General features: G+C 43.5%; 1 protein-coding gene across 2 annotated transcripts; it reads right to left on the bottom strand.

The window, feature by feature from the left end:
- Positions 1-38: 38 nt before the first annotated feature.
- UBXN4 (UBX domain protein 4) lies at positions 39-24,293 on the bottom strand. 2 transcript variants are annotated; one of them, XM_056536321.1, is made up of 14 exons: positions 24,105-24,293; positions 22,025-22,127; positions 21,808-21,836; positions 20,865-20,983; positions 19,291-19,447; positions 19,011-19,101; positions 17,305-17,359; positions 16,226-16,390; positions 14,632-14,759; positions 14,451-14,553; positions 10,444-10,575; positions 9,727-9,938; positions 6,516-6,647; positions 39-154 (listed from the first exon to the last, which is right to left on the bottom strand). In XM_056536321.1, the coding sequence occupies exons 1-14, from the start codon at positions 24,286-24,288 to the stop codon at positions 139-141; spliced, it is 1,626 nt and encodes a 541-aa protein (XP_056392296.1). In that variant the 5' UTR covers positions 24,289-24,293; the 3' UTR covers positions 39-138. The 2 variants fall into 2 exon arrangements, with proteins under 2 accessions (XP_056392296.1, XP_056392297.1); XM_056536322.1 differs by lacking the exon at positions 39-154 and having other exon boundaries at positions 3,829-6,647; positions 24,105-24,292.
- Positions 24,294-27,950: the final 3,657 nt, after the last annotated feature.

The raw sequence follows: 27,950 nt of genomic DNA, 5'->3' as shown, positions 1-27,950 counted from the left end.
AGCCTAAGTGCTCGTCATTACCTTATTCTGTGACATACAAGTTGATTTAGCCATCTCTCATGTAGCAGGGAGGAAGTAAAGGGCTCCAGTAATTCAAACCTTCTAAAATGATTTATAATATCTGAGCTCCTGAGTTATTCAGTTTTGGAGTTGTCTAAATTTCAAGAGAAGAGGAAATTGTAGGGTTATTAGAGACTTCTAAGTATATTAATTTATTGGAAGGAAACTGCTCAGTGAAAACTGTGATGCAAAATATTAATCTAAAGCAGTGTTTTTCTACCAGGGTGTCTCAAACTGTTGCAAAACTACAACTCCAAGCATGCCCGGACAGCCGTTGGCTGTCCGGGCATGCTGGGAGTTGTAGTTTAGCAACAGCTGGAGGCAACCTGGTTGGGAAACACTGATCTAAAGAGATCATTTTATGGCAGCTGAATCGATCACTGTGACAACCGAGCCTAGGTAACAGCACCGGATAATTAACACTATGATAATGAGAAGAAATCCATTATCACAATAGTATAATGAGTCCGGAAGGTTAAGGAGCCTGACCCCGAGCTATTTCCAGACTCAATATAATAAGGCAATACTGAATAGATCACTATGGCACGTGCAATAGTCTAATATTACCCTATTAGTTGCATACATGACAAATTCTCAACACAAATGGGACTTGTGAGGGGGGCGCACTGGTCACTTTTTTTTAAATTGATACATAATCACATAATAAAATAACTTCAATCTGATATCCAACCGTACACTACATGCAAATATCATTGTCTTAGCTGATAATTGTTACACAAAGATAAAAATGTGTGTAATATATAATAATATATATATATTCGTAATTATTATTATTATTATTAATATATTATATATATCATTATATAGTAAATTTGAGTAGCCGTATTAGTCCAGCGATGCTGTTAGTCCAATAAAAAAGGTATTACAAGATACTGCAACATTTTATGATTTGCATCACTGGACTAATACGGCTACTCAAATTTACTAATAATATATATATATATACTTGAAAATGGCGGTGAGAGACCGCTGAAACGTTGTCTCTATATCCCTGGAATAAAATAACACTTTGGTGTGCTGCCATTATACTTTACATTATATATATATATATATATATATATATATATATATATATATATATATATACACACACATATATATATATATATATATATATATATATATATACATATACACACACACACACACATATATATATATATATATATATATATATATATATATATATATATATATATACACACACACACACACACATATATATATATATTATATATAAGCAGCCGCAGCACACCAGAGTATCTAAGGTGAAAAAAATGTGTTTTATTCCAGCTAAAACATGGGATAACGTTTCTGTGGTCTCACACCACTTTCCTCAAGTCCAGTTTCCCAACCAGGGGGCCTCCAGTTGTTGCAAAACTACAACTCTTAGTTTCAAGTCTTAGTTTCACAACAGCTGGAGTCACCCTGCTGGAAAAACACTGAGCTAAGGGCGCAGGGAGAAAAAAAATAAAAAAAACCTTCTGCTCACCTAGTCCCGGTCCCTGCAGATTCGTCTCTGTGCGCTCCGGAGTTTCCTCTCTTCTTAGTACAGGCAGTAGGACCTTTCCCTTTTCAGCCAATCACCGGCTGCAGTGGTGTCATGTGTCAAGCCAGTGATTGGCTGATGGGGAAAGGACTTGTACTGCAGTAATACACTAGGTTTTCCGGGTCCCGGATTTGAAATCCGCCCGGGAAACCCAGTGTATTACTGCAGTACAAGAATGTGACAGGGGGGGGGGGGGGGGGGAAGAATGTGACAGGGGGATATGTGACATGGGGGACGAGAATGTGATGGGGGGAGGAGAATGCGACGGGGGGGGAGGAGAATGAGACCGGGGGAGGAGAATGAGACCGGGGGAGGGGGAGGAGAATGTGACGGGGGGCGGGGGCTTGGGGGGGGGAGGAGGAGAAGAATATGACGGGGGGGGGGGAGGAGGAGAACGTGACGGGGGGGGGGGGGAGAAGAGAATGTGACGGGGGGAATAGAATGTGACGGGGGGGAATAGAATGTGACGGGGGGGAAGAGAATGTGACGGGGGGGGGGAAGAGAATGTGACGGGGGGGGGGGGAAGAGAATGTGACGGGGGGGAAGAGAATGTGACGGTGGGGGGGGGGGAAGAGAATGTGACGGGGGGGAAGAGAATGTGACGGGGGGGGGGGGAAGAGAATGTGACGGGGGGGGGGGGAAGAGAATGTGACGGGGGGGGGAAGAGAATGTGACGGGGGGGGGAAGAGAATGTGACGGGGGGGGGGGAAGAGAATGTGACGGGGGGGGGGGGGGAAGAGAATGTGACGGGGGGGGGGGGGGGAAGAGAATGTGACGGGGGGGGGGGAAGAGAATGTGACGGGGGGGGGGAGAGAATGTGACGGGGGGGGGGGGAAGAGAATGTGACGGGGGAAGAGAATGTGACGGGGGAAGAGAATGTGAAATAGGCGGTGGGCATAAAATGGGTAAGTAGATGTGAAATGGAGGCAATTGGACATGAAATGTGGGGATTTCCCCATTTTTTTTTTTTATTATATCGCATTGCATATCGAAATCCCACATTTTGCCCATATCGTGCAGCCCTGATACTATATATTTATATTTATATTATTTATATTTCAGTTCAGTATTTCTTAATGTTGGTGATTTTATCAGTTTATATATTTACACTTTGAAGTCAGATCTGAGCAGCATAAAGGTTGAAGTTTAAAGCGTACCTGTCATAACACAGGAAAAAAATAATGCTTCGATAGGTTACCAACTAGATCATGCATGCTTTATATGTTATTTTTATATGTCTTGCTTATTTGGCTCACAAATCCCTCTGTTCTGCTGCTCACTCATTTTGACATCCACACTGCTCAGGAAGGGGCCTGTCCGAAGCACTGACTCAGCCTTCACTCACCATGCATTCACTTCCTCCCAGAGTCTGCTGTGCTGTGTTTCTTCATCCAATCACTACAGGCTGCTCTGTAACCCCCTCCTCTCTGTTTTCATGCTTCAGTCTGATAGGACAGGAGTGAGCACAGAGGAGTGATACCCGCCCTCACTTCATGGACTTTGTCCCAGCCTGTGCTTCAGCTGGGACAAAGATGATGCTGCAGCCGGACAGGATTATGTTCTAGATGGTATGAGGACCCCTAGTGATCTTTTTTTTTTTTCTTTTTTTTTTACAAGTCATGATTTCTATAAAATGAGGATACATTTTTATGAAGTATATTAAAAAGGTGAAAGTTTTTCCAAGACGCACAACATATAACCCATTTTTAAATTTGACAGTGCCCATTTAAGCGGCTATAAAGGATTAGAAAAAACTGTTGCTTTCTTCCAGAAACAGCACCACTCTTGTCCTCAGTTTGTCTGTGGTATTGCAGCTTAGTTCGATTGAAGCTAAAGGAGCCAAGATGTAATACCACACACAACCAGGAGGACAGGTGTGGTGCTGTTTTTAAAAGAAAGCAACCATGGTATTTCTAATCCTGGATAACCCTTTTAAATGCGGCAGATATTTTAGGATCTGTATGTGTCACATGCTGATTCTGTGGCGGATTTAACCCATTCTATAGCAGGAGGATGAAATCCAAAACAGGCTCTGAATTCCATGTGGATTTTTTTTTGTTTGTTTTTTTTAAGCTACATGTACATTACAGCACACACACACTTCAAAACTGCTAAAATCTTTTACAAAAGGTGAACAACAATGTGCACAAAGCTGCGCATTCCCATAAAACCCAATAAAAATACAGAGTCTCTCAATGTTCTTATATTACTAATGTTTATATAGAAGTGACATGTTACAAATATATATAAATCAATCAATATTTGCTCTGCACATTACTGCTCAAAAGATTGAAATCAAAAGCCCTGAAATACCTTCCTTCCTAAATAGTTCAATCGTTTCTGGGGGGAAAAAAAATTAATTAAATAAAAGTAGAAGGGGAAAAAAAATAAAAATAAAAATTTTATTGGCATCATCTGAAAATCACTGATAAGGAGAAATGGCAGTGGTCTTGCAGAGGAGATAATGTTGTGTCCGTCAGTATAAATAAGTTATGGATGAGGAGTCTCCAGGATGTTACGGGGTGGTCCGGGAGCATGGACGTGATGTCATTATAAAATAAGAGCCCACATGGGTCATTGCCAGGAGGCGCTGCAATATCCAAATGTTCCTACCTCCGGTCACTATTGAAGATCCAGCAACAAAGTCATGTGATTGCAACGTCCAGTCGCTATACATCACATGACAGGAAGACTGATGCATATAGTGGTAGAAGTTTTAAAAGTGGTTTGTGTCATCAGTGACAACCACCATCAAAATGCCCCCCCAAAAAGAAGAGTGGTGGGGGAACAATTTATTTTTACATTTTTTTTTTTATCAACTGGTGCCAGAAAGTTAAACAGATTTGTAAATTACTTCTATTAAAAAATCTTTACCCTTCCAGTACTTATCAGCTGCTGCATGCTCCAAAGGAAGTTGTGTAGTTCTTTCCAGTCTGACAACAGTGCTCTCTGCTGACACCTCTGTCCGTGTCAGGAACTGTCCAGAGCAGGAGAGGTTTGCTATGGGGATTTGTTCCTGCTCTGGACAGTTCCTGACACGGACAGAGGTGTCAGCAGAGAGAACTGTGGTCAGACTGGAAAAAACATTTATAGAAGTAATTTACAAATCTGTATAACTTTCTGGCACCAGTTGATTTAAAAAAAGGTTTTCCACCAGGGTACCCATTCAAGGCAGTGTTTCCCAACCAGGGGGCCTCCAGATGTTGCAAAACTACAACTCCCAGCATGCCCAGGCAGCCCTGGCTGGGAAACCCTGCCTTTAGGCCTCGTTCAGGACCCATTTACAGACGTTAGGGGCCAGAAAATGGAGCCGGATAGTCCATTGCACGACGCACACCGATAGATCCCATTGACTTTAATGGGAATTATCTAATTTCTATTTATTTAGCAGGATCTGAAAGGACATAAATTTACCACTTACAGCGTGTTTTTTTTTTTTTACTTTTAAAATATTTGTCTGCAAAGATCCCGCTAATTAAACAGATTCTGAGACTAAGCCCCACGAACCGAGTCCGATGCAGCCGTGAACAACGAGGTGTTTCAGCAGAGTTCTCAGCTCTCCCAACACTTTTTTTGTATATAACAATACTTTCTCCATTATTTCTTCTGTAAATTGGTCCATAACTTGACAACTAGACGTTACCATCCCCCTTCTCTAAAGGAGGACAAGAGGAATGGTAACCCTCAGTTGTCAATTTATTTAAACGCAGGAAGAATAAGGCCATGTTCACACGGCCAAGCTCCGTGCAGGATGTCCACCTGGAAAACACTGGCGGACATTCTGCACATTTGAATGATCTGGTGGGTACCAGGACCACTTGGAAATGTACTGTCTCATAGACGGCAATGCATTTCCAAGCAGAATACGCAGAGAGAATAGACGTGACCATTCTTTCTGCCGACGCCAGAATCGGGATCTCCGCGGCAGAAACCTCTGCCGTGGAAATTCCGCCGGCTGCCGATGCAGCAGAATTCTATTGAAATCAATGGAATTTATGAGCGGAATATTCCTGCAGAATTCTTCCGTGTAAACATAGCCTAAGGCTAATAATCACACGGCAGAATTTCTTCACATCCGCAAAAATACTGCATTAATTTGGGTTGTTACTGGTTTGTGTGGATTCGGTGCGGATTCAGTGCGCAATCCGCATATGGAAATTCTAAAGTGTGAATGGGAGTGCGGAAACCCATTGAAGTCTATTGGGCTTTAGTGTGATGTGAAATCCATGTGGAATTCCGCATGTGGAAATTCTGCAATGTGAACATAGCCTTAGGCCGGATTCACATGACAGAATTCCTGCACTAAATTCTGCATGAAAATTCTGCATGAACTTATAGCCAATAAACTTCCGCAGTCCCATTCACACTGCAGAATTTCTGCGGCAGTATTTCCGCTGCAGGACTTCCATTGAAGTGAACAGGCTATAAATTCATGCAGAATTCAAATCACATCCTGCCATGTGAATCCAGCCTTAGAGGGATGTCAAACAGAGATCTAGAAAAAATATTCCAGAATTGCTTTTTCCATGAGAAGCCCATTTGCTAAAACAGTTACGTCAGGCGAGACCGTCCTCTTTAACATAGCACTAAACATTTTGTTAGGAGAAACCTGCAACAAATGGAAAAGGGCGGAAAAAAAATAAGGGGGTGGAAAAAATAAAATCCTGAACTCATATTTGTTAGATAAGCTTATTCTATCACGTGCAGCATCTGTAAAAATATAAATCAGAGATGAGTCAGAGGATCCTAATTTCATGCATTGGGCTAAGCCGTGTGACAGTGATTAAAATACAGAAACACCCCCCTCCCCCTCCCACCCCAAACTGCAGCAATGTGGCTCAAACAAATCAAACCCAAAACAAAACAGCTCTCGGTCGGCGCCTACATCTGTTGGGTAGAGTTCCCGTTCCAAGTATTGTTTTCATCCTCGTCATCCTGCGTCCTTAACCTGTAGATTTTGCCTTCTTTCTTAAATTCATCGGCTCGTTTTTCCAGAACCCTTTTTCGAACCGCTTCTCTGGAGGAGAAAGGAAATCACAAGATGTCAGTAACCGCGAATAAGCGGCCTATGTTGGGATACGGAGCAATTTACGCTGTGCGAAACTCTGCGCGTTACACAGACTCCTCCTACTGAATAACAAAGGGAGAAAAAAAACACAGGAAAAACGTTCTACATATAAAGTGCACAGTAAATGTACAAATATACAGCAGGTCCTAAAAAGCATGCAGAGTTTTACAGCTTCAATGTGTGTTCACATAGAAAAACTGCAGCATCTGAACATACCCTTAAATAGGTTCTCCAGGAATATTCACCCATGTGACCTGCTACTGGGGGGGGGGGGGGGGGAGGATCATAATTAGAAAAGAAGGGACCGGTGGATGGAGGATCAATTCCTCTATTTACAATTGAGGCCAAAAAAGTATTGCAAACATGGATCTTCAAAGGCGCATAGACAGCGATGAATTAAGTTGAAAAAGTCAAACTCATAGTATAGATTTATTTCAGGCACAAAAAAGCAACGCGTTTCCTGCCCGTAGCGGGTACGTAATCAGGCAAGTGTGCATATACAGGTATCGGACAAAACAAACATTTAAATAGACGGTCCCTGCGTATGTTTTAGAAGGTCGCATTCATTAAGCTATTCAGAACAAGTTACCTAGACTAGCACAGTTATAAACACAAGTTAATAAATATACATAAAAACCATTATGAATCACACAAAATATAATATATCTCCCATAGACATGAATGGAGGGGGCGTGAAGTCACGTCCCCAGTCCCGGAAAACCCGGAGGTTTCCGAAACTAGAGACGCAGTCCCCGAATAGAATGCGGGTGCTGTGGGGAGATCGCAGGGGGTCTCAGCAGCGGGTCCTCCGCGATCAGACATCTTATCCCCTATCCATTTATGAGATTCCTACAGAGTCTCCATAACAGGAGCTCAGGGTTGCCATCAGAAATTTCGGGGGCCCCTTACAAAGCTTCAGGCCTGGGCCCTCCATCACCCCGATGCCCTACTCTCGGTGCCCCCAATAATGCTCTTCCCTGGTGTCCTAGGGAGTAGGTTAGTCTGTTGAGGAAAGGGTAGGGGGATTGGGTGGTGGTGGGTAGGTAATTTCCCTTCCACTATTAGTGTTAATGCCCCTATTAGGTAGGTAGTAGGTTATTCCCCTGCTAGGTAATGCCCCCAGTAGGTAGTGCCCCTGTAGATAGAAGGTAATGCTCCCAGTAGATAGTGCCCCTAGTAGGTAGGTAGCAGGTAATGCTTCCAGTAGGTAGTGTCCTCCCCAGCTGAGTAGTGCCCCCAGTAGATAGTGGCCCTAGTAGGTAGTGGTCACTGGTAGGTTATGCCCTCAGGTAGGTAATGCCCTCAGTATACATTGACCCCAGTAGATAGTTCCCCCATATAAGTCATGCAGGTAGGTAGTGTCCCCCAGGTAGATAATGCCCCCAGCTGAGTAATAATACCTCCAGTTATGTAATAATGCCCCTCACATAGGTAATGGTCTAGTAGGCTAAAAATGCACCAGTTAGTAAATAATGCCCCCACATAGGTAAAAATTGCTCTTAAAAAAAAAAAAAAATATAAATAAATAAAATAAAATAAAAATAATCCACTGCGCTGATGCCAGGCTGTCAGCAGCCTTCGGGACTTCGCTGGCAGGCTGCGTGATTAAATGACTCTTGTACGTACATTGTGTAATATACATACAGGAGCCGGAAAATGTTACAGCCTGTACGTACATTGGGGAAGATTTATTAAAACCTGTTCCGAGGAAAAGTTGCTGAGTTGCCCCTAGCAACCAATCAGATTCGCTTCTTTCATTTTTAAAGAGACCTGTGAAAAATGAAAGAAGCGATCTGATTGGTTGCTATGGGCAACTCAGCAACTTTACCTCTGCACAGGTTTTGATAAATCGTCCAGAAGCAGGAGATCGCCGTTTACACAGCGGTCTCCTGCTTCTGCTGCCACAGGGGGGTACAGTGGGGCCCGGGCACTCTGGGAGCACGGGGCCCTTACTGGTGTACTGGCTGTACCCCCTGACGGCGGCTCTGGGTGTGGCAGAGTTAACGGAAGCACGAGCGGCGATAAGAGCGGAGGAAGGGTGACAACTCAGCTGGCATAATACACAGTGACAACTAGAGGGAGGACAAGTAGCCCAACACATTTGGGGTTTCAGGGGCCTGGGAAAGCTGGGTGACTGGCAGTACAAAGTGCAGGGCTCACAGTACTTCCCCAGCTTTATGGACTGCCTGTCACCCAGCTTACCCAGTCTCCTGAACGGAATGTTTGTATGGTGAAGTAGCCATATTGAAGAGATGAAGTAACAGATGTCACACTAGTGTTCTGCCATTCAGGAGTCATATAAAGCTGGGGAAATACTAAGAGTACTAGTGTGACATCTGGTACTTCACTACATGTTTTCTCTCCATTGTGGCTGCTTCACCAGACAGCTATTTCCTTCAGAAGTCTAGGAAAGCTGGGTGGCAGGCAGCACACAAAGCTGGGGCAAGCCCTGCACTGTGTCACCTAGCTTCTCCAGTCTCCTGAAGAGAACCCCCATATGCCCATATAGTGCCCCACACAGGGAATACATACACATTACAGATACAAGCACTTTACATGTGTACAATTTCAACACTAACAGACACACACACAGGGAGGTTACAGGCCTCATGATCAGTGGAGTAAAAGAAGAGAGCGACAGCCGGCAGCCACGGGCCCCTGTATATAGTGCACCTGGTCCGGGCCCCTGACAGCAGTACTGCCCTGATGGCGGCCCTGCAGGAGCTCCACGATAAGAAGGACAGAGTTCACCAACACAAATAAATAAGTGAACAACTTTTCTCAAGCTCTTTGTTCCTAATTTGCTTTGGCCAATGACTGGTGCAATAATTTAGGCTTAGTGTAGCAATTGGATTAGAAATACCACAGTCAGCCATTGCGTGCATCTGAAGATTAGGCGGGGGCAATACCGTACAAGGAGAGCGTCCCAATATCTTGTGTAATGATGTATCCCTAGTAAACTATACAAATCATTATGTCACAGAGAGATCCCCCTGTGCACTATCCATATATAATCACACACACTTACCTCTTTGGCTCTGAACTACTGGAGGCCGAGGAGCTTGCACTTTCTTGCTGTGTAAACCCTGGCCTATCTGTGTGCTGTGTTGGGGGTGGGCTACTAAATAAGAAACTGCTTATAAACCGCCAAACTGCAAGGAGGGGATATAACAAGGTGCCCAAAAAACCCAAGACCCCTCCGTCCGATGACTGCACTACGGCCCGCGCTGGTCTTCCAGCCTGTCGATGAAGCAAAAGATGGAGAAATTAATACAAACTGGAGTTGCATATATAAAACCAAGACATTTAGGCTAGATTTACATATATCTGGCGTCCGGCTCTGGCGAAACTGGGTGAAAATTGCCACAACTGATGCACCAACTGATGCCAGAAGAGTATCAGTTGGGCATCATCCGGCGTCCATTGTTTGTGATCGCCAGACGGGGGAACACAGAACGATGCGTTCCCCTGTCTGTGTCGGTCCGGCGAGTCCAATCATCCGGCATCTAAACTGAGACGCCGGATGAATGTGATCGGTCCCAATCAAATGAATGGATCATTTCTGGCTACATTTTCTCTCCGGCGCATTTTTGGCAGTGCCGGGGGGGAAAGAAAACTGACGACGGACATATGTAAAGGAAGCCTATCAAGCGTCTGAAATCAATACAACAGATTCCAAAATCCCTGCCACAAATCTGCCGCATGTGAATTCATCCTACAACATCTCTACTCACTGCGGACCTACCGGCAAGAGGACTATTGAGGCACTGGGTGCGAGTTCCAGAGACAGTAAAGATTTCCCATAATCCTCTTTGGTAAATTCTCTTCGAGGAAACATAGTTGCTAAGGAAAAGTTGCCATAGGTGTTTCCAACCGTCTGTAAGTACAATAAATGCATCTTATTAGCGCTCATCTATTCATTAACATTTTCACCTCACTCATAATGATTGCCGTGACCTCGGCCATAACTACGTGCTCATTAATAGAAACTCCACATTTACATAGTGTCAGGTTCAGTGATCCTATTACACAGGCATAGAAAAAGAAATCAGGATTCTTTCATCCAGGCAAACTGAGCAGGCACAAATACATAAGCAAAATTGTGCCTTAACCCCTTAAGGACGCAGGACGTAAATGTACGTCCTGGTGCGGTGGTACTTACCGCACCAGGACGTACATTTACGTCCTGTGCATAACCGCAGGCATCGGAGTGATGCCCGTGTCATGCGCGGCTGATCCCGGCTGCTGATCGCAGCCAGGGACCCGCCGGCAATGGCCGACGCCCGCGATCTCGCGGGCGTCCGCCATTAACCCCTCAGGTGCCGGGATCAATACAGATCCTGGCATCTGCGGCAGTACGCGATTTGAATGAATGATCGGGTCGCCCGCAGCGCTGCTGCGGGGATCCGATCATTCATAACGCCGCACGGAGGTCCCCTCTCCTTCCTCCGTCCGGCTCCCGGCGTCTCCTGCTCTGGTCTGTGATCGAGCAGACCAGAGCAGAAGATGACCGATAATACTGATCTGTTCTATGTCCTATACATAGAACAGATCAGTATTAGCAATCATGGTATTGCTATGAATAGTCCCCTATGGGGACTACAAGTGTAAAAAAAAAAAAAAATTTTAAATGTAAAAGTAAAAAAAAAAAGTGAAAAATCCCCTCCCCCAATAAAAAAGTAAAACGTCCATTTATTCCTATTTTACCCCCAAAAAGCGTAAAATTTTTTATTTATTTTTATAGACATATTTGGGATCGCCGCGTGTGTAAATGTCCGAACTATTAAAATAAAATTTTAATGATCCCGTACGGTGAACGGCGTGAAAGAAAAAAAAAAAAGTCCAAAATTCCTACTTTTTTTAATACATTTTATTAAAAAAAAAATTATAAAAAATGTATTAAAAGTTTTTTATATGCAAATGTGGTATCAAAAAAAAAGTACAGATCATGGCGCAAAAAATGAGCCCCCATACCGCCGCTTATACTGAAAAATAAAAAAGTTAGAGGTCATCAAAATAAAGGGATTATAAACGTACTAATTTGGTTAAAAAGTTTGTGATTTTTTTTAAGCGCAACAATAATATAAAAGTATGTAATAATGGGTATCATTTTAATCGTATTGACCCTCAGAATAAAGAACACGTCATTTTTACCATAAATTGTACGGCGTGAAAACAAAACCTTCCAAAATTAGCAAAATTGCGTTTTTCGTTTTCATTTCCCCACAAAAATAGTGTTTTTTGGTTGCGCCATACATTTTATGATATAATGAGTGATGTCATTACAAAGGACAACTGGTCACGCAAAAAACAAGCCCTCATACTAGTCTGTGGATGAAAATATAAAAGAGTTATGATTTTTAGAAGGCGAGGAGGAAAAAATGAAAACGTAAAAATTAAATTGTCTGAGTCCTTAAGGCCAAAATGGGCTGAGTCCTTAAGGGGTTAAAGGGCATCTCCATGAGATAGGGGATATTAAACTGGTTAGGGGGGGGGGGGGGGTTGACCGATGGGACAAATAATTGTAAGCACCATAGAGAATTAATTGAGCACTGACGAGCACACACAGGCCCAGGTTCATCAAACTGTGTGAGAATAAAATTAAAAAAATGGAGAGATTTTCCCACAGCAGCCAATCACAGCTCAGCTTTCACTTTACCAGAGCTCGTTAGCTGAGCTGTGATTGGTCACTGTGGGAAAAATAATTTCATTCTTTCTCTCACACAGTTTGATAAATCTGGGCCACAGTGCGTTTCATTCATTCAGGGGGACAGTTTTCCAGCTTTTGTAATTGGCTTAGAAGTCAGAACCCCCATTGATCAGCTTTTCACCAATCCTGTAGATAGGATATGACTTTTGGACTCAGGAATACCCTTTTAACCCTTTCGTGTTGTAGGGTTGTTCTGGCCTTGAAGCTGAAGCAAATTTTTAGGTTTAGTTTTTTTTTCCCCTCATCACATTTTAAATGCATAAATAATTAAATTTACCACTTACAGGTCCATATGGGAGTTTGTTTTATACAGGGCAAATTGTACTTTGTAATAACATCACTCATTATACCACAAAATCTACAAAGTGTTAGGTTATGTTTTATTTACTACTAAAAATGTATCACTTTTTGCAAGAAAACAAGTACCATATTTTTCGCCCTATAGGACGCACCGGCGTATAAGATGCACCCAATTTTTAGGGGCAAAATCTAAAAAAAGATTTTGAACCCAATAGTGGTCTTCAACCTGCGGACCTCCAGATGTTTCAAAACTACAACTCCCAGCATGCCCGGACAGCCGTTGGCTGTCAGGGCATGCTGGGAGTTGTAGTTTTGCAACATCTGGAGGTCCACAGATTGAAAACCACTGCATAGGAGGTAATACTCACGTGTCCCCGCCGCTCCGGACCCGTCACCGCTGCCCTGGATGTCGCTCCATCGCTGTCGCCGTGTCCCCGTCGCTCCAGAACTTCTCTGCTGCCGGCCGGGTATCCTCGCTCTCCGTCGCCGCCATCACGTCGTTACGCACGCCGACGCACATACGCGACGACGTGATGACGAGGAAGGAGAGCGCCGGCCATACAGGGGATCCCTGAACGGAGAAGACACAGAGGAGGCAGGTAAGGTCCCTCCCGGTGTCCTGTAAGCACTAACCCGGCTATTCAGTCGGGCTATTCGGGACCGCCGCGGTGAAATCGCGATGGTCCCGAACAGCCCGACTATACAACCAGGTTAGTGTCACTTTCCCTTCAGACACGGCGGTCAGCTTTGATCGCCGCGTCTGAAGGGTTAATACAGGGAATCACCGCAATCGGTGATGTCCTGTATTAGCCGCGGGTCCCGGCCGTTGATGGCCGCAGGGACCGCCGCGATAGGTGTGTATTCGCTGTATAAGACGCACCGACCTTTCCCCCCCAGTTTTGGGGTAGAAAAAGTGCGTCTTATACGGCGAAAAATACGGCATGTATAAAATCACACTCTTCTGATCCCCAAGAAACATTTATTTTTCTGTATACAGGGCTGTATGAGGGCTAATTTTTCTGTAGTTTTTATCGGTACAATTTCTGTTTTTAATGCTTTTTATTCATTTTTTTTTTGGTATATTAAGTGACCAAAAAAAAAAAAAATCAACAATTCTGCCCTTTTAATAGTTCGAACACTTACCCACGTGGCGATACTAAATGTTTACGTTTTTTTTAACCAACGTTATTTTAATTTAGAAATGGAAAAATAGGGTGTTTTCAAGTGTTATTAGGGCAGAGGCTTATTAATTACATTTTAAAATGATTTTTTTCACCATTTTTTTTTGTCCCCAAAGAGGACTATTACATGCAAACATTTACTTGCTTAGACTGTTCAATGCTATGCCATACGCAAAGCATTGATCAGGGTTATCGGTACTCCACTTACATAGGCTGCCTGTTTTCCTGGAGCAACAATTAAACAGGAAGAAGCCAGGTAAGTCTAATACAGAACCACTCTCATATCTGGCAATGCAGCTCAGTTCTTATAACCTCACACACTATCGCAGTGTTTCCCAAGCAGGGTGCCTCCATCTGTTGCAAAACTACAACTCCCAGCATGCCCGGATAGCCAACGGCTGTCCGGGCATGCTGGGAGTAGGAGTTTTGCAACAGCTGGAGGCACCTTGGTTGAGAAACACTGCACTATGGACACCTCTGACAGTATAATCTAGGTGCCGCTCCATTCAAAGAAAATAGCCAAATAAATCATAGAAGAGCAATGATCTCTTCTCAGCCGACCTGTGCAGCAAACTGCCGGGCTTCCTCTAGGGGAACTTCTGATGGGAACTGATTAGTGATGGAAGAGCCATCGGGAAGTCTGAATTGTATCCTGGCTACAGTCCTGAAAAGAAGGAGATTATAACGTCACATGCAGGCAGGACGAGACAGCAGAGGATTTGAGACCAGGTACAGCAATTACCTTCGTTCTTTCTGTGCCGCTTCCTTCCTGGCTTCCACCTCTGCCTGTCGCGCCTGTAGTTCAGCAGCCCTAATGGCCTCTTGTTCTTCTTTAGTCTTGGCAAATCGGGCAGCTCGATCAGCACGGTCCTAGAAAAAAAAGTTATTTATTATTTTACATCAAACAGGAATGCATATTGTTTAATATGTGGTGGACATATCTTATTTGTAGAACTCATATACACACCTTGGCCGACATTTATCATTGTCTTTAGACTGTTTCTTTGTGTCTACAAAAGGCGCAAGTAGGGGGAGATTTATCAAAACCTGTGCAGAGGAAAACTTGCCCAGTTGCCCATAGCAACCAATCAGATCGCTTCTTTCATTTTCATGAAGGCCTGTGAAAAATTAAAGAAGCGATCTGATTGGTTGCTATGGGCAACTGGGCAACTTTTCCTTTGCACAGGTTTTGATAAATCTCCCCCGTAGGGTTTATTTGTGGCTTTTTTTTTGCGCCTTTTGGTTTACACATTTCTGCTGATTTTGAGTTGCAATCCACCGATTTTGGCAATACACATGATATGGAAGGGTTTTATGAACTGCGCCTTTTTATGAAAAGGCGCAAAGCCACTAAAAAGTCTCTAAAACTACACCAGCCCAGACTTAGATTAGCTTTTTGGTGTATGTGAAGAGAAAGTGTGACCTGCACAAAATGTATCAAATGCTGTGACCTTTTAATACATTTGGTGCTCCTGCACATTACCAGCATTCAAAAAAAGGTGTAGAAAAATGCTTCACATACACTACAATGATAAATGCCGCCATATGTCTCTGCCCAGGACATCCTATGGTGATTAGCATCCTGGAAATATAATCCCTATTAGGGCTGGGCGGTATGACCAAATATGTGTATCACGTTATTTTTTTTAACTTACGGCGGCGGTTCCGTGGTATATAAAGGTATTTTCACCCCCAAAAATCATGTGACCCGCCAGCGCTATTCTGCCCCCCTCCCCCCCCAATTAATGATTAGCCCAGCGGGGTACTACTCACAGATGTCACCTTCAAGCACTGCCCCCCTCCTCTTTGTAGGGGGCCGCTGGTGCTGGAACTCACTGTACGCCAGTGGTCTCCAACCTGGGCTGATAATGGGGGGAGGGGGGAGCAGAACAGCTCTGGCGGATCACATAGGATTAGTTCCCCGATGTGGGGACAGCGCTGTGCTAGGCTGATAACACATTCGAGGGGGAGGGGCCCAACCGGTATTGCGGTATGGGGGAAAATTGATATCGTGCAGCTCAAAAAATTCGGTATTCGATATGAACCGGTATACCGCCAAGCCCTAATCCCTATACCTGCCAATAAACAGCATGGAAACTAAAACCCCTCTGCATTATAGGAGACAAATCAAATTTGTAGAAGTGTGACCAAGCAGCAGAATATTGAGTGCTGCTCGGTGGTATTGAATAGAATGCAACTCAGAATTAGTTTAGAAAATTTTATGCACAAATTGGCCCAGATTTATCAATGTGCCTGAAACCAAAACTGTCCATTAAGATATGAAAGCTGAGTAAGTGACTGAGTGCAGCTCTGGAGTATCTGGAAATCCTACTTACCTGTGCAATCTGCTGCTTAATCCGTTCCCTGGCAGCTTTGTCCTCAGCCTTCTCCCGGTTCCTCTCCTCCAGAGCCCGTCTGGCCTGCTCGTCCTCCTGCTTTCTTTTATACTCCAACATGTCCTTTCCCAGTTTTCTTCTCTCAACTTCTTTGCTGATACTTATCTTTAGATGACAAATATAGAGAAATGGTATATATCATTGTTCCACATAAATTAATGCCATAAACAAGGTTAAAAACTTTAAAGTGTACCCGTCAGATCCAACAAAAAAATTTTTTTTTTTAAATATATCACTCAGTACCTAACCCTGACCATGTACATCTAATTTTTATGTGTCTAGCACCTTTATTTATTTTTTTCACTTTTAATTTAGCTCACTAGTCTGAATTCCTCTCAAAGGGAGGGGGCGTGGCCTCCCTGTGCCGGTCTCCGCCCCCTCCCTCAGTATGCCGTCTGCTCACATCTCCCCTAGCATTAGCAAAACTACAACTCCCAGCTTGTCCTCACTGACAGTAGCGGGACACAAGCTGACAGTGGGAGGATTTTCCCGCCAGCTCTGAGCCCTGCGCTCACAGCTGTCAATCAAGGAAGTGTGTCCATGACATAGGTGATGACTCATGGACACAGCAGGAGTAGTATGTGTCCAAGCAGGCAGGGGGGGGGGGGGGGGGGGCAGTTGTTTGACTGGCTCTTTCAGTCTATTCAAAGCAATTGCAAAACCTATTGGTTATACATGCTTTACAACATATCAAAAGTTTTTGTATCTGACAGTGCCCATTTAAGGGAATTCCAATAGAAAGGATGCTATGAAGTGGTGTTTATTTTAAAATCTAATAAGACATAAAAAGTCAATACATGTCTGCAAAGAGGTCTTACAGGATCTAACAGCTGAGCTATAGCAATGCAGATATGTTAAATATTCTCAGGTTATACAGAATCGTTTGAGACCACTACACAGTGATCACAGTTTAGATATTGCGCCCATACTACGGACTCTAAACTGCACCTTTAGTGTGACGCGCGCCTATAAAACAAATGAAAACGAAGGAAAAAAGGGAATAGTAACATGTGCCTTACCTCTTGCTCTTCCTTCTTTTTCTCCTCCATTTTCTTTTCTAGCTTGGACATAACCCTACATTTAAAATATTAAAAGTTATTTAGTCAAGACCTTTTAATACCACTATTGTGATTTTTTTCACTCTTAAGGGTGTATTCACACAAACAGTATCCTACTCATTTTTGATGCGCAGGACTTGAAGCCGTAGATTTTAATGTAAACTTAATGACTAAATACAGCATAAAATCTGCAGCTTCAAATCTTGCCCACAGGATACTATACATGTGAATGGACCCTAAAAGGGCCTTCTTGAACAGAAATTTTAGGCCATCAACATCTGATTGGTGAGGGTCCAATACCTGGCACTCCTCCACTGTCCAGCTGTTTGCCAGAGCTGCAACACCCACATTCTAACTTTGTGTAGATACGGCTGATGCAGCTTTGGTAAACAGTTGATCAGCGAAGTGACTTTTCTTCACATCACAGGGGTTCTGCTCCTATTGATAAGATACTGCTAGCCTATCCGAAACCTCTTTGTTAAACCTAGTGCTGGGCATGAAGGGCAGGACATGACTTCTTTCTTTGGAATCATTGTGTTATACACCCCCTCCCCTCAGGACCTGCACTTGGAATAAAATAGTACATTTTCTTATACAGCTAAAGCCAAGCTCACATCACTGCTGAGCGCCATCCCATTCAGGATCCGTTTGGATCTTTTATTGCTCCGACTGACACCACTAGGTCTTATTTTAGGGGAGTAGAGCTGAAAAAAAATACTGGAAATCAGTATTTTTTTTCCACTCAACATCTTTTCACGACGGAGCTCCCTTTAGTGGAGCTCAGCGGTAATGTAAACATGGCCTAACCTTTATCCCCTTAAGGACACAGAGTTTTCCGTTTTTTTTTTATTAATTTTTTTTTTTTTTTTGCACTCTCATTTTTGCGTCATCGCCTTCTAAAAATCTTAACACTTTCAATTTTGCACATACAGACCCATATAAGGGCTTTTTTTTGGCACCACCAATTGTTCTTTATAATGACAATCATTTCACCACAAAATTTACGGTGAAACCAGAAAAAAATAAAAATAATTATTTGTGGGCCAAAATAAAAAAAAAAGCCATTTTGTAACTTTTGGGGGCTTCCATTTCTAAGCAGTACACTTTTTGGTAAAAATTATATATAATGATTATCTAGGTTTTATTTTACTACTTTAAAAAAATTATAATTACATGCACCACAATTAGTATGTGTAAAATTGTTATCTTCTGATCCTTATAACTTTATTTTTCCCCATATGGGATGTATAGGGGCTCATTTTTTGCGCAGTGATCTGAAGTTTTTATCAGTACCATTTTTATTTTGATGGTACTTTTTATAGATTTTTTTTTAGGGTATACAAATGGGAGTTGGGGGACTAATCCACCCCACTGGACCACCAGGGATGGTTTAAATGTCCCTTTAGACATCCCTGTCAACTTTGACAGCAGCGATCTAAAGGGTTAATAGCCACATGTCAGCTATTAACGGCAGCCCCCAGCTACTGGAATCAGCTGGGGGCCGGCCAGCATGACGCGGGTTTGAGTCGGGAGCCCGCGCCATACACCACTTACCGTCTCAGGGCGAGCCGGCTCATCCTTAGACGGCAACCGGTTAAATAAAATACATAAAAACAAAATAGAAATTCTGTAAAACATGATCTATGTACTTTAAAGATAAAGCCCACCTTTCCATTTTTAATGTGTCATCATCAGGTGTCTCGCTGGCACCTTTAACTACCTCCTTTGATTCTTCCGTGGGCGATTCATCGCTTTGTGCTGGGAGACAAAAAAAAAAAAGTTTATAATATATATATATATATATATATATATATATATATATACACATATACACACACACATACACATACACACACACACATACACACACACACACACACACACTGAATGTACAGAGTATACAGACAGAAGCCAAGTCATGGCAGGGTAAAGCACTAACAGTCTCACCTGGTGTAGTCCTTGGGGATGCACATGAGGTCTCTTCAGGGGGAGATTCTGTAGATGGGCTCTCAGATACAGGACAGGATTCAGTGGAACCAGTTACTGGAGAATCATTAGGTACGTCTGTCTCTGCCGCTAACCAGTCATTCTTTTCTGTGTTCATCTAGTACGTAGATTAAGACATTATTATTATTATTTAAAAAAAAAGTCTGCTACGTTATGCAACATCCATGTGCGTACAACAACACCACAGGTTTGTCTAAAAGAGCAAGTGTCACATGTTTCATCAGTGCGGAAGGGCACGTTTCACGTATGCAATACAGATACAAGGGTCACATCATTATGTATTCAGTTAGACCATCACATGTTCCAAGCAATGATGCCAACAGAAGGGTCACATGATTCACATATGTACTGGGTCCCATGTATGCAATGATACCATCACAAGGGTCATGTTTCTGATACAATGATACCATATACTGACTATAATGCGATACAAATCCCCAATTACTACTACATTTTTCGGAGGAAGAGCTGTTTGAATAGCTAAAGGCTGGGATTAAAGTGATCTCAATGGGATTTTGTTGCATTGAACACAGTTCTGTAGCGAAGTTTCTGGGGCAGATCTGGATTCCGCCAGAAAAAATTAACATGTTCATTCTTTTGCCAGAGTCTGCCCAGAACTGCATTGCAGTCAATGGGACGACCCTTAACGGCCATGCAGCCATTAAGGGGCCATTCCCCCGAAAGCCGCAAGCAGAATTGAAAGGGATATTCTGGTTTCAGCAAATAAAGGATATTCTTTGTATAGTAGAAAAGAGTTTATCAGCTCATCTGGTGCACAGCAGAACAAATTGCACAACAGGTGAAGGAGCCTGCAACATAAAATCCAAAGGATAGGGGATAAGATGTCTGACTGTGGGGGGAGTCTTGCATTGAGGGGGCGTGGCTGTGACATCACAAGCGGGGCACGGTCGTGACGACACTAGCCTCCGGCGCTGCACCCAATGCTCTAAACGAACGCTGGGTGCAGCAAAGAGATCATAGGGGTCCCCAGCAGCGCGACCCCTGCAATCAGACATTTTATCTACTATTCTTTGGATAAGGGATAAGATGTCTAGGGGCGGAGTACCCCTTTAAGTCTTGAGTGATCTGAGAGGGATTGACTGATGCAGATGTGCAAGAGAACAATCCCACTGAAAACAGTGCGGGTCACGAGAGTGTATTCCTGGAAATCCTGCCATGTCATTCTCTTCTCAGGCCGAGATAGGGATTTGGGTGGAGAATCAACAACTGGTTTTACGATATATAAAACTGGATGTAATCTCAACAAGCTAAAAGTAATAACTATTGCAAAGTGCTCTCCAGCGACTCCTACACACTTCTGAGGGACCATCTGTTAAATAAAAAGGTTAAAAAGCAACTGGAGCAGCAAGAAAGAAAAAACTTCTAAGTAAACATCAATGTCATTGTGAAAGAACATAACAGCTCTGCGGCTTGGCACAGACTCCTCTCTGTCCTACACACTGTGACAGACCAAACATGTCGGACAGCTGGGGTAGGGGGTCAGCGCTCCGCACCTGCTTCACTTTGGTTATCTTTGCTATTAATTCCTCGGCTGATATGCTGCCGGCAATAACTTCTAGTGGAATTCCGTTCTCTCCGATGAAGAAGCTGGACGGAACACAAACCACAGGATCTGGGATGACACTTGTAAAGGACCAATGACTAATATAAAATCTGTGTCATTCAATATCATAAGTAACCCACTGAGTCACTGTGTACATACATTACTGATCCTGAGTTATATCCTGTATTATACTCCAGAGCTGTACTCACTATTCTGCTGGTGAGGTCACTGTGTACATACATTACATTACTTATCCTGTACTGATCCTGAGTTATATCCTGTATTATACTCCAGAGCTGTACTCACTATTCTGCTGGTGGAGTCACTGTGTACATACATTACATTACTTATCCTGTACTGATCCTGAGTTATATCCTGTATTATACTCCAGAGCTGTACTCACTATTCTGCTGGTGAGGTCACTGTGTACATATATTACATTACTTATCCTGTACTGATACTGAGTTATATCCTGTATTATACTCCAGAGCTGTACTCACTATTCTGCTGGTGAGGTCACTGTGTACATACATTACATTACTTATCCTGTACTGACCCTGAGTTATATCCTGTATTATACTCCAGAGCTGTACTCACTATTCTGCTGGTGAGTTCACTGTGTACATACATTACATTACTTATCCTGTACTGATCCTGAGTTATATCCTGTATTATACTCCAGAGCTGTACTCACTATTCTGCTGGTGAGTTCACTGTGTACATACATTACTTATCCTGTACTGATCCTGAGTTATATCCTGTATTATACTCCAGAGCTGTACTCACTATTCTGCTGGTGAGGTCACTGTGTACATACATTACTTTCCTGTCCTAGATAAGTATTATATCAATGAGAATACACAATGTAACATTATAAAAAGTTGAAAGGATACAGATCTGTGAGAACTGGAGACAGGTTTCACTGAAAGGGAAAATATGACAAGTTAATAAGAGAACATCTATGGGTAGAATTCTAAAACAAACACATTTAAAGCCCCAAGCAATTCTGAATGCTGGGAATCCAATACTTTGAGAGGACCTGTGCTTTCACGCAGGGATTATAGATTTATAATAAGTGCAGGGGACAAGGAAGATGATTAATTAACAAACCTCTTACTGTCAATCTTAATAGCGACAAAGCCCTCTGTGGCCGCCCGCACCACCTCTTCATTCCCCCAGCTCTCTGCCATCTGCGTGGACTGCTCATCATCCCCTGGAACAAAAGAAATGTTAGTGTCACCCCCTATCTACATAACTAAGAAATGACATATTTTAACATAAATGTTATATATCGTCAGTCTTAGAATAAGAAATCTCAGATTTTACCACTCTAAGGCCAAAAATGCCAATATGCAGGTGCACTGGGGCAGCTGCTCCATGGACTCCCCCCCCCCCCCCCTCTTATTTATCCCTATATCCCAAGAAGCATGTAGCCGCTCCATGCTGTGAGATCTATTACCCATCCCCTCACGAAGCCTATACACCGAAACGCACGTTGGGGTTCAAGGGGACTTAGACTCTGCATGGGTACATGGCAGGTGTACTTTGATATTTTTGGATTGGTTTGAGTTAGGTTTTCTACTCTGTTATGCTTATAGTTTGATGTATAGTCCCTGATGTTATGCACATGCTCTGAATACTATTCTATGCTGCTTTAGGGCTCGTTCACACGGCCGTCTGCCCCCGTAAATTCATGACCGTTCTGCGATCCGTTTGATAAATTTTTAAACGGGTTGCAAACGGCTGTAAAATAATCCCATTGATGCCCTTTATCACCCGTTTGCGCCCGTTTCCTTCCTGTTCCTTTTTTTTTGACGGGGAAAAGACGTTGCATGCAGTATATTTTCTCCCCTCAAAAATAACGCAATAGAAAGGGATATTAAACTTTTTACATTGAAGTCTATAGCAAACGGATGAGCTTATAATATCATCCGTTTGCACCCAGTTTTTAATATCCGTTTTTGAACCGTTATTACTTCTGAGCATGCTCAGAAGGAGCAAAATCAGCAAACTCTTGGTGGAACAGACTTGTTTCCTTGATGGGAGTAGTAGTGTCCAGGTTGCAGGTGTCTGGGCTAGAGGAGGCTAGAGTTATGATTGTACTACTACCCCCATAATGGAACAGACTCTATTCCATGTTGGGGGACGTAGTACAGGGGCGGAGGGATTGAGCGCACCGGGTCTCACGTCTGAGACCCAATGCAATCAAAATTTATTAACCAGGGGAGCGGGCGGTATGCTCCCCAACCCTGCGATGTAGATTGTGTGTGTGTGTTTTACTTTGATTTTCAAATACCCCGCCGGGAGCCCTGAATGGCCGGCACAGAGTTTTAGGTTCCGGCCAGAAAACCAGATACAGGTCAAAAAAGAGCTCTATAAAGTCCATGTATTTCAGCGCAGGTCCGGCTGGGGTACGGGAGCGCACGGTTTTCCCCTCCCCCAGCCGGATCCGGCAGCCGTAGGCTGAAAACGTGGAAGCACCCGTATCCTTAGCTCTGTTCACCCAATCCATTCGTAGGCGCATATATTAATTTAATTATTGATTTATTTATTTTATAGCTGAATATACCCTAACTATAGAAATTGGAATACTCAGTGACACTCTGCAGGAATCATCCCGGCAGCCATATTGGTAGTCACCCAGCTTTCCTATAAGCCAATATGAGCATCAAGCTGACAGGAGAGGAGGATGAACATTCAGGATAATTTTTTTTTTCTTCATCAAACCTGTCCGAATTTTTGGCGACTGGTGTGAACGCTGCTTTAGAAACGTCCAAGCGACCAAAGACATAAGCCTGCGTGATCTTTAGCTCCGGCGTGGGTCAGAAGATCGCGCCGGCGCGCAACTTTAAAACAGGTCTGTTAAATTCCCAATAAGGACCCCAAACCCACGTGATCAGCCGTAATCAGGACTGCGACGGGAGGTGGGGTTATTCACGTGGAAGGCGATTGCAATTTTCTGAAACAACTTTGCAAAAAACACTGCAACCCCCCCCCCCCCCCCAAAAAAAAAAAAAATTAGAAATAAAAAAAATTAAAATCGCACTGTGACCGCACCATATGAATAAGCCCTAAGCATGGTATCTTCTGTTACCATGGCAACTCCAGTCACCTGTCACTCGGTAACCTATGACCTGTACCGCTATAAAGTGACCACCATACCCAACCCCCACACACACAGCCTCCTCACCGGCAACAAACACCACAAACACGGAGCTCCGCTGCTTGGCCGCGGCTATGGCCTCCGGGATGGATCCCTGGAACCACAGCATATCCCCGGCCTGAAGTGATTCCCCTGCCTGCCTCCTGTCACTGCGAGCCGGACATACAGCAATGACGAAGCGCTGAAAAACGTCATCACGCACGACGCTCATCCAGCAGACCACGCCCCCTTCTTGGGCGTAATGCGCGCATAGACACGCCCTGGCATCGGTCACTGCGCTGTCATGGCAACAGATGCAGCCTGCAGATTGATGGCGCCTAATGGCCTCTGCTACTTAAAAAAAAAATATATATATATATATATATATATATTATTTTATTAATAAAAGCAGCAAAATGTCACAATTTACACCATAAATCACTACTTTTTTATTTCATTTTTATGTTTTTTTCTTCAGAACCATCCATTAACACATCTTTTCATGAAGTTGATACATATCATGTGATACATATGATCAGATACATACTTATCAATACCAATGGACGCCAAACTGTTTACCTCCTCCAGATGGTGCGAAACTACAACTCCCAGCATACCCGGACAGCCGTTGGCTGTCCGGGCATGCTGGGAGTTGTAGTTTCGCAACATCTGGAGGTCCACAGTTTGGAGACCACCAAGGAAGGTCCATGTAAAAGGGATATCTATGATAGAAGAGAAAGAAGAGGGACCGTGCCGGACCGTATTACCCAAGACACAGGGTGGAATGAGGGTTGGGGCAGGGCACCAGCCTTATGGTTGGCCGCTCACCTTGTAGTGGATAAATTGCGCTTATCGCCCCTAGATAGGGGTACAGTCAGAAGCTTGGTCGGAATGAACTGTGAAGCCTATTGGGTCACAGGAATGGAGAACCCACTCCTGTTTAGTGAGGTAAATAGGAAGAGCAAAATTCGACCCATACGTAGCCAAAGCAATATGGCAGTTAAAGTGCCAGCAGGCGCTATATTTATTTGAGTAAGAACCAATGACACATTTCGGAGGTGGAACCCTCCTTCCTCAGATTGACAATTTCCAATCTGAGGAAGGAGGATTCCACCTCCGAAACGCGTCATTGGCTCTTACTCAAATAAATATAGTGCCTGCTGGCACTTTAACCGCCAGATTGCTTTGTCTACGTATGGGTCGAATTTTGCTCTTCATGTAAAAGGGAGACCACTTTAGCGGACGCCATTGTGCAGTAAATAGTTGAATAGGGGTTCAGGCTATCAAAGTGAATGGACTGGTATACGTCAACGTCGTATATAGGTCACCTATGGGCAAATCATGGTGTGAACCAAAGTATTTTTGGATCTTGCCGTCATGTTTACGTACATGTGGTGCCGTTTTGCTGGTGGGGTGAATACGTGGGCAGTCACATGACTATAATGCCAGGGTTAGTATCGTGGTCATGTGACGTCTCGCCACATAAAGCAGCCAACAGCATGTCAGATATATCCCAGGGTCCCCCATGACAGTTCTCCCACTCTTTTCATTGCACATCCTATTTTTCCCAGACCGATCAACCAATCCGTGAAAAATGTACCTGCAACAAACCGACCGAATGGGAATAATCTGTGTCAAAGACTATGATTAAAAATGCAGTCAAAAAAGTTGTGGCACAAATCCGACGCTACCATTTTCGGCTGTTGGAGAATTATACGTACCCCATAGCCCTGTTCACACGATGGTTATTTCCCCCAGAAGAGCTGCAATGAAAATTCCAGGCGGATTCCGTTTACAGCAGCATCCTCCGGAATTGGCGCTTTAAGGGGTTATGCACTTTACAAAACCTTATCGTCGTAGAAGCATATCCAGGGAAGTCCTGGCTTAACCCCTTAAAGGAAAACTGTCAGCTTTCTCCCCCTCACACTAACCAGCGGTACTGGCTAATAGTGTGGGGGACGCTGATCAGTTTGATGCTTACTGTGCCCGGATTCGCCGCGCTGTTCTGCCATAATCTTCTATTTTCGTTATATGCTAATGAGGTGCTAACTGGCACTCTGATGTCAGTGCCGCTTGTCGCAGCCCCACCCAGCTCATCAATATTCCTCCCCTCCGCCTCTCCCTCTTCTCCCCGTTCAGCAATGAAGAGAGAGGGGAGAAATATTGATGAGCTGGGCGGCGCTGTGACAAGCAGCACTGACATCTGAGTGCCAGTTAGCCCGGCAGGAGCCAGTTAGCAACTCATTAGCATATACCGAATATAGAAGATTACAGCAGAACGGCGTGGCGGATCCGGGCACGATAAGCATGAGACTGATCAGCATCCCCCACACTATCAGCCAGTACCACTGGTTAGTGCGGGTCGAGAAAGCTGACAGTTTTCCTTTAACCCCTTAAGGACTCAGCCCATTTTGGCCTTAAGGACTCAGACAATTTAATTTTTACGTTTTCATTTTTTCCTCCTCGCCTTCTAAAAATCATAACTCTTTTATATTTTCATCCACAGACTAGTATGAGGGCTTGTTTTTTGCGCGACCAGTTGTCCTTTGTAATGACATAACTCATTATATCATAAAATGTATGGCGCAACCAAAAAACACTATTTTTGTGGGGAAATTAAAACGAAAAACGCAATTTTGCTAATTTTGGAAGGTTTCGTTTTCACGCCGTACAATTTATGGTAAAAATGACGTGTGTTCTTTATTCTGAGGGTCAATACGATTAAAATGATACCCATTATTACATACTTTTATATTATTGTTGCGCTTAAAAAACAATCACAAACTTTTTAACCAAATTAGTACGTTTATAATCCCTTTATTTTGATGACCTATAACTTTTTTATTTTTCCGTATAAGCGGCGGTATGGGGGCTCATTTTTTGCGCCATGATCTGTACTTTTTTTTGATACCACATTTGCATATAAAAAACTTTTAATACATTTTTTATAAAAAATTTTTAATAAAATGTATTAAAAAAGTAGGAATTTTGGACTTTATTTTTTTTTTTTTCGTTCACGCCGTTCACCGTACGGGATCATTAACATTTTATTTTAATAGTTCGGACATTTACGCACGCGCCGATACCAAATATGTCTATAAAAAAAAAATTTTGCGCTTTTTGGGGGTAAAATAGGAAAAAACGGACGTTTTACTTTTCATTGGGGGAGGGTATTTTTCACTTTTTTTTTACTTTTACATTTTTTTACATTTTTTTTTACACTTGAATAGTCCCCATAGGGGACTATTCATAGCAATACCATGATTGCTAATACTGATCTGTTCTATGTATAGGACATAGAACAGATCAGTGTTATCGGCGATCTTCTGCTCTGGTCTGCTCGATCTCAGACCAGAGCAGGAGACGCCGGGAGCCGGAAGGTGAGGGGACCTCCGTGCGGCGTTCTGAATGATCGGATCCCCACAGCAGCGCTGCGAGCGATCCGATCATTCATTGAAATCGCGCACTGCCGCAGATGCCGGGATCTGTATTGATCCCGGCACCTGAGGAGTTAATGGTGGACGCCCACGAGATCACGGGCGTCGGCCATTGCCGGCGGGTCCCTGGCTGCGATCAGCAGCCAGGATCAGCCGCGCATGACACGGGCATCGCTCCGATGCCCGCGGTTATGCACAGGACGTAAATGTACGTCCTGGTGCGTTAAGTACCACCGCACCAGGACGTACATTTACGTCCTGTGTCCTTAAGGGGTTAACGCCTTAAGGACCCCGCCAATTTTCAGTGTAGGACCCGCCCATTTTTTGCACATCTGACCACTGTCACTTTAAGCATTAATAACTCTGGGATGCTTTTACCTTTCGTTGTGATTTCGAGATAGTTTTTTCATGACATATTCAACTTTTTGTCAGTGGTAAATTTTCGTCAATACTTGCA

This window comes from Hyla sarda, chromosome 8 (genome assembly GCF_029499605.1).
Source record: "Hyla sarda isolate aHylSar1 chromosome 8, aHylSar1.hap1, whole genome shotgun sequence".
In the NCBI taxonomy this organism is placed as follows: domain Eukaryota; kingdom Metazoa; phylum Chordata; class Amphibia; order Anura; family Hylidae; genus Hyla; species Hyla sarda.
Note: the sequence above shows the minus strand (reverse complement) of the source record. Positions and strands in the feature narration are given on the sequence as shown.

Coding starts and splice junctions, on each gene's coding strand:
- UBXN4 (XM_056536321.1), bottom strand. CDS start 24,288: ATGAGCGTCGTGCGTGATGACGTTTTTCAGCGCTTCGTCATTGCTGTA. Junction 20,984..21,807: donor TCTCCAGTTCTCACAGATCT/GTATCCTTTCAA, acceptor GTGTCATCCCAG/ATCCTGTGGTTTGTGTTCCG. Junction 19,448..20,864: donor AGATAACCAAAGTGAAGCAG/GTGCGGAGCGCT, acceptor TCTACGTACTAG/ATGAACACAGAAAAGAATGA.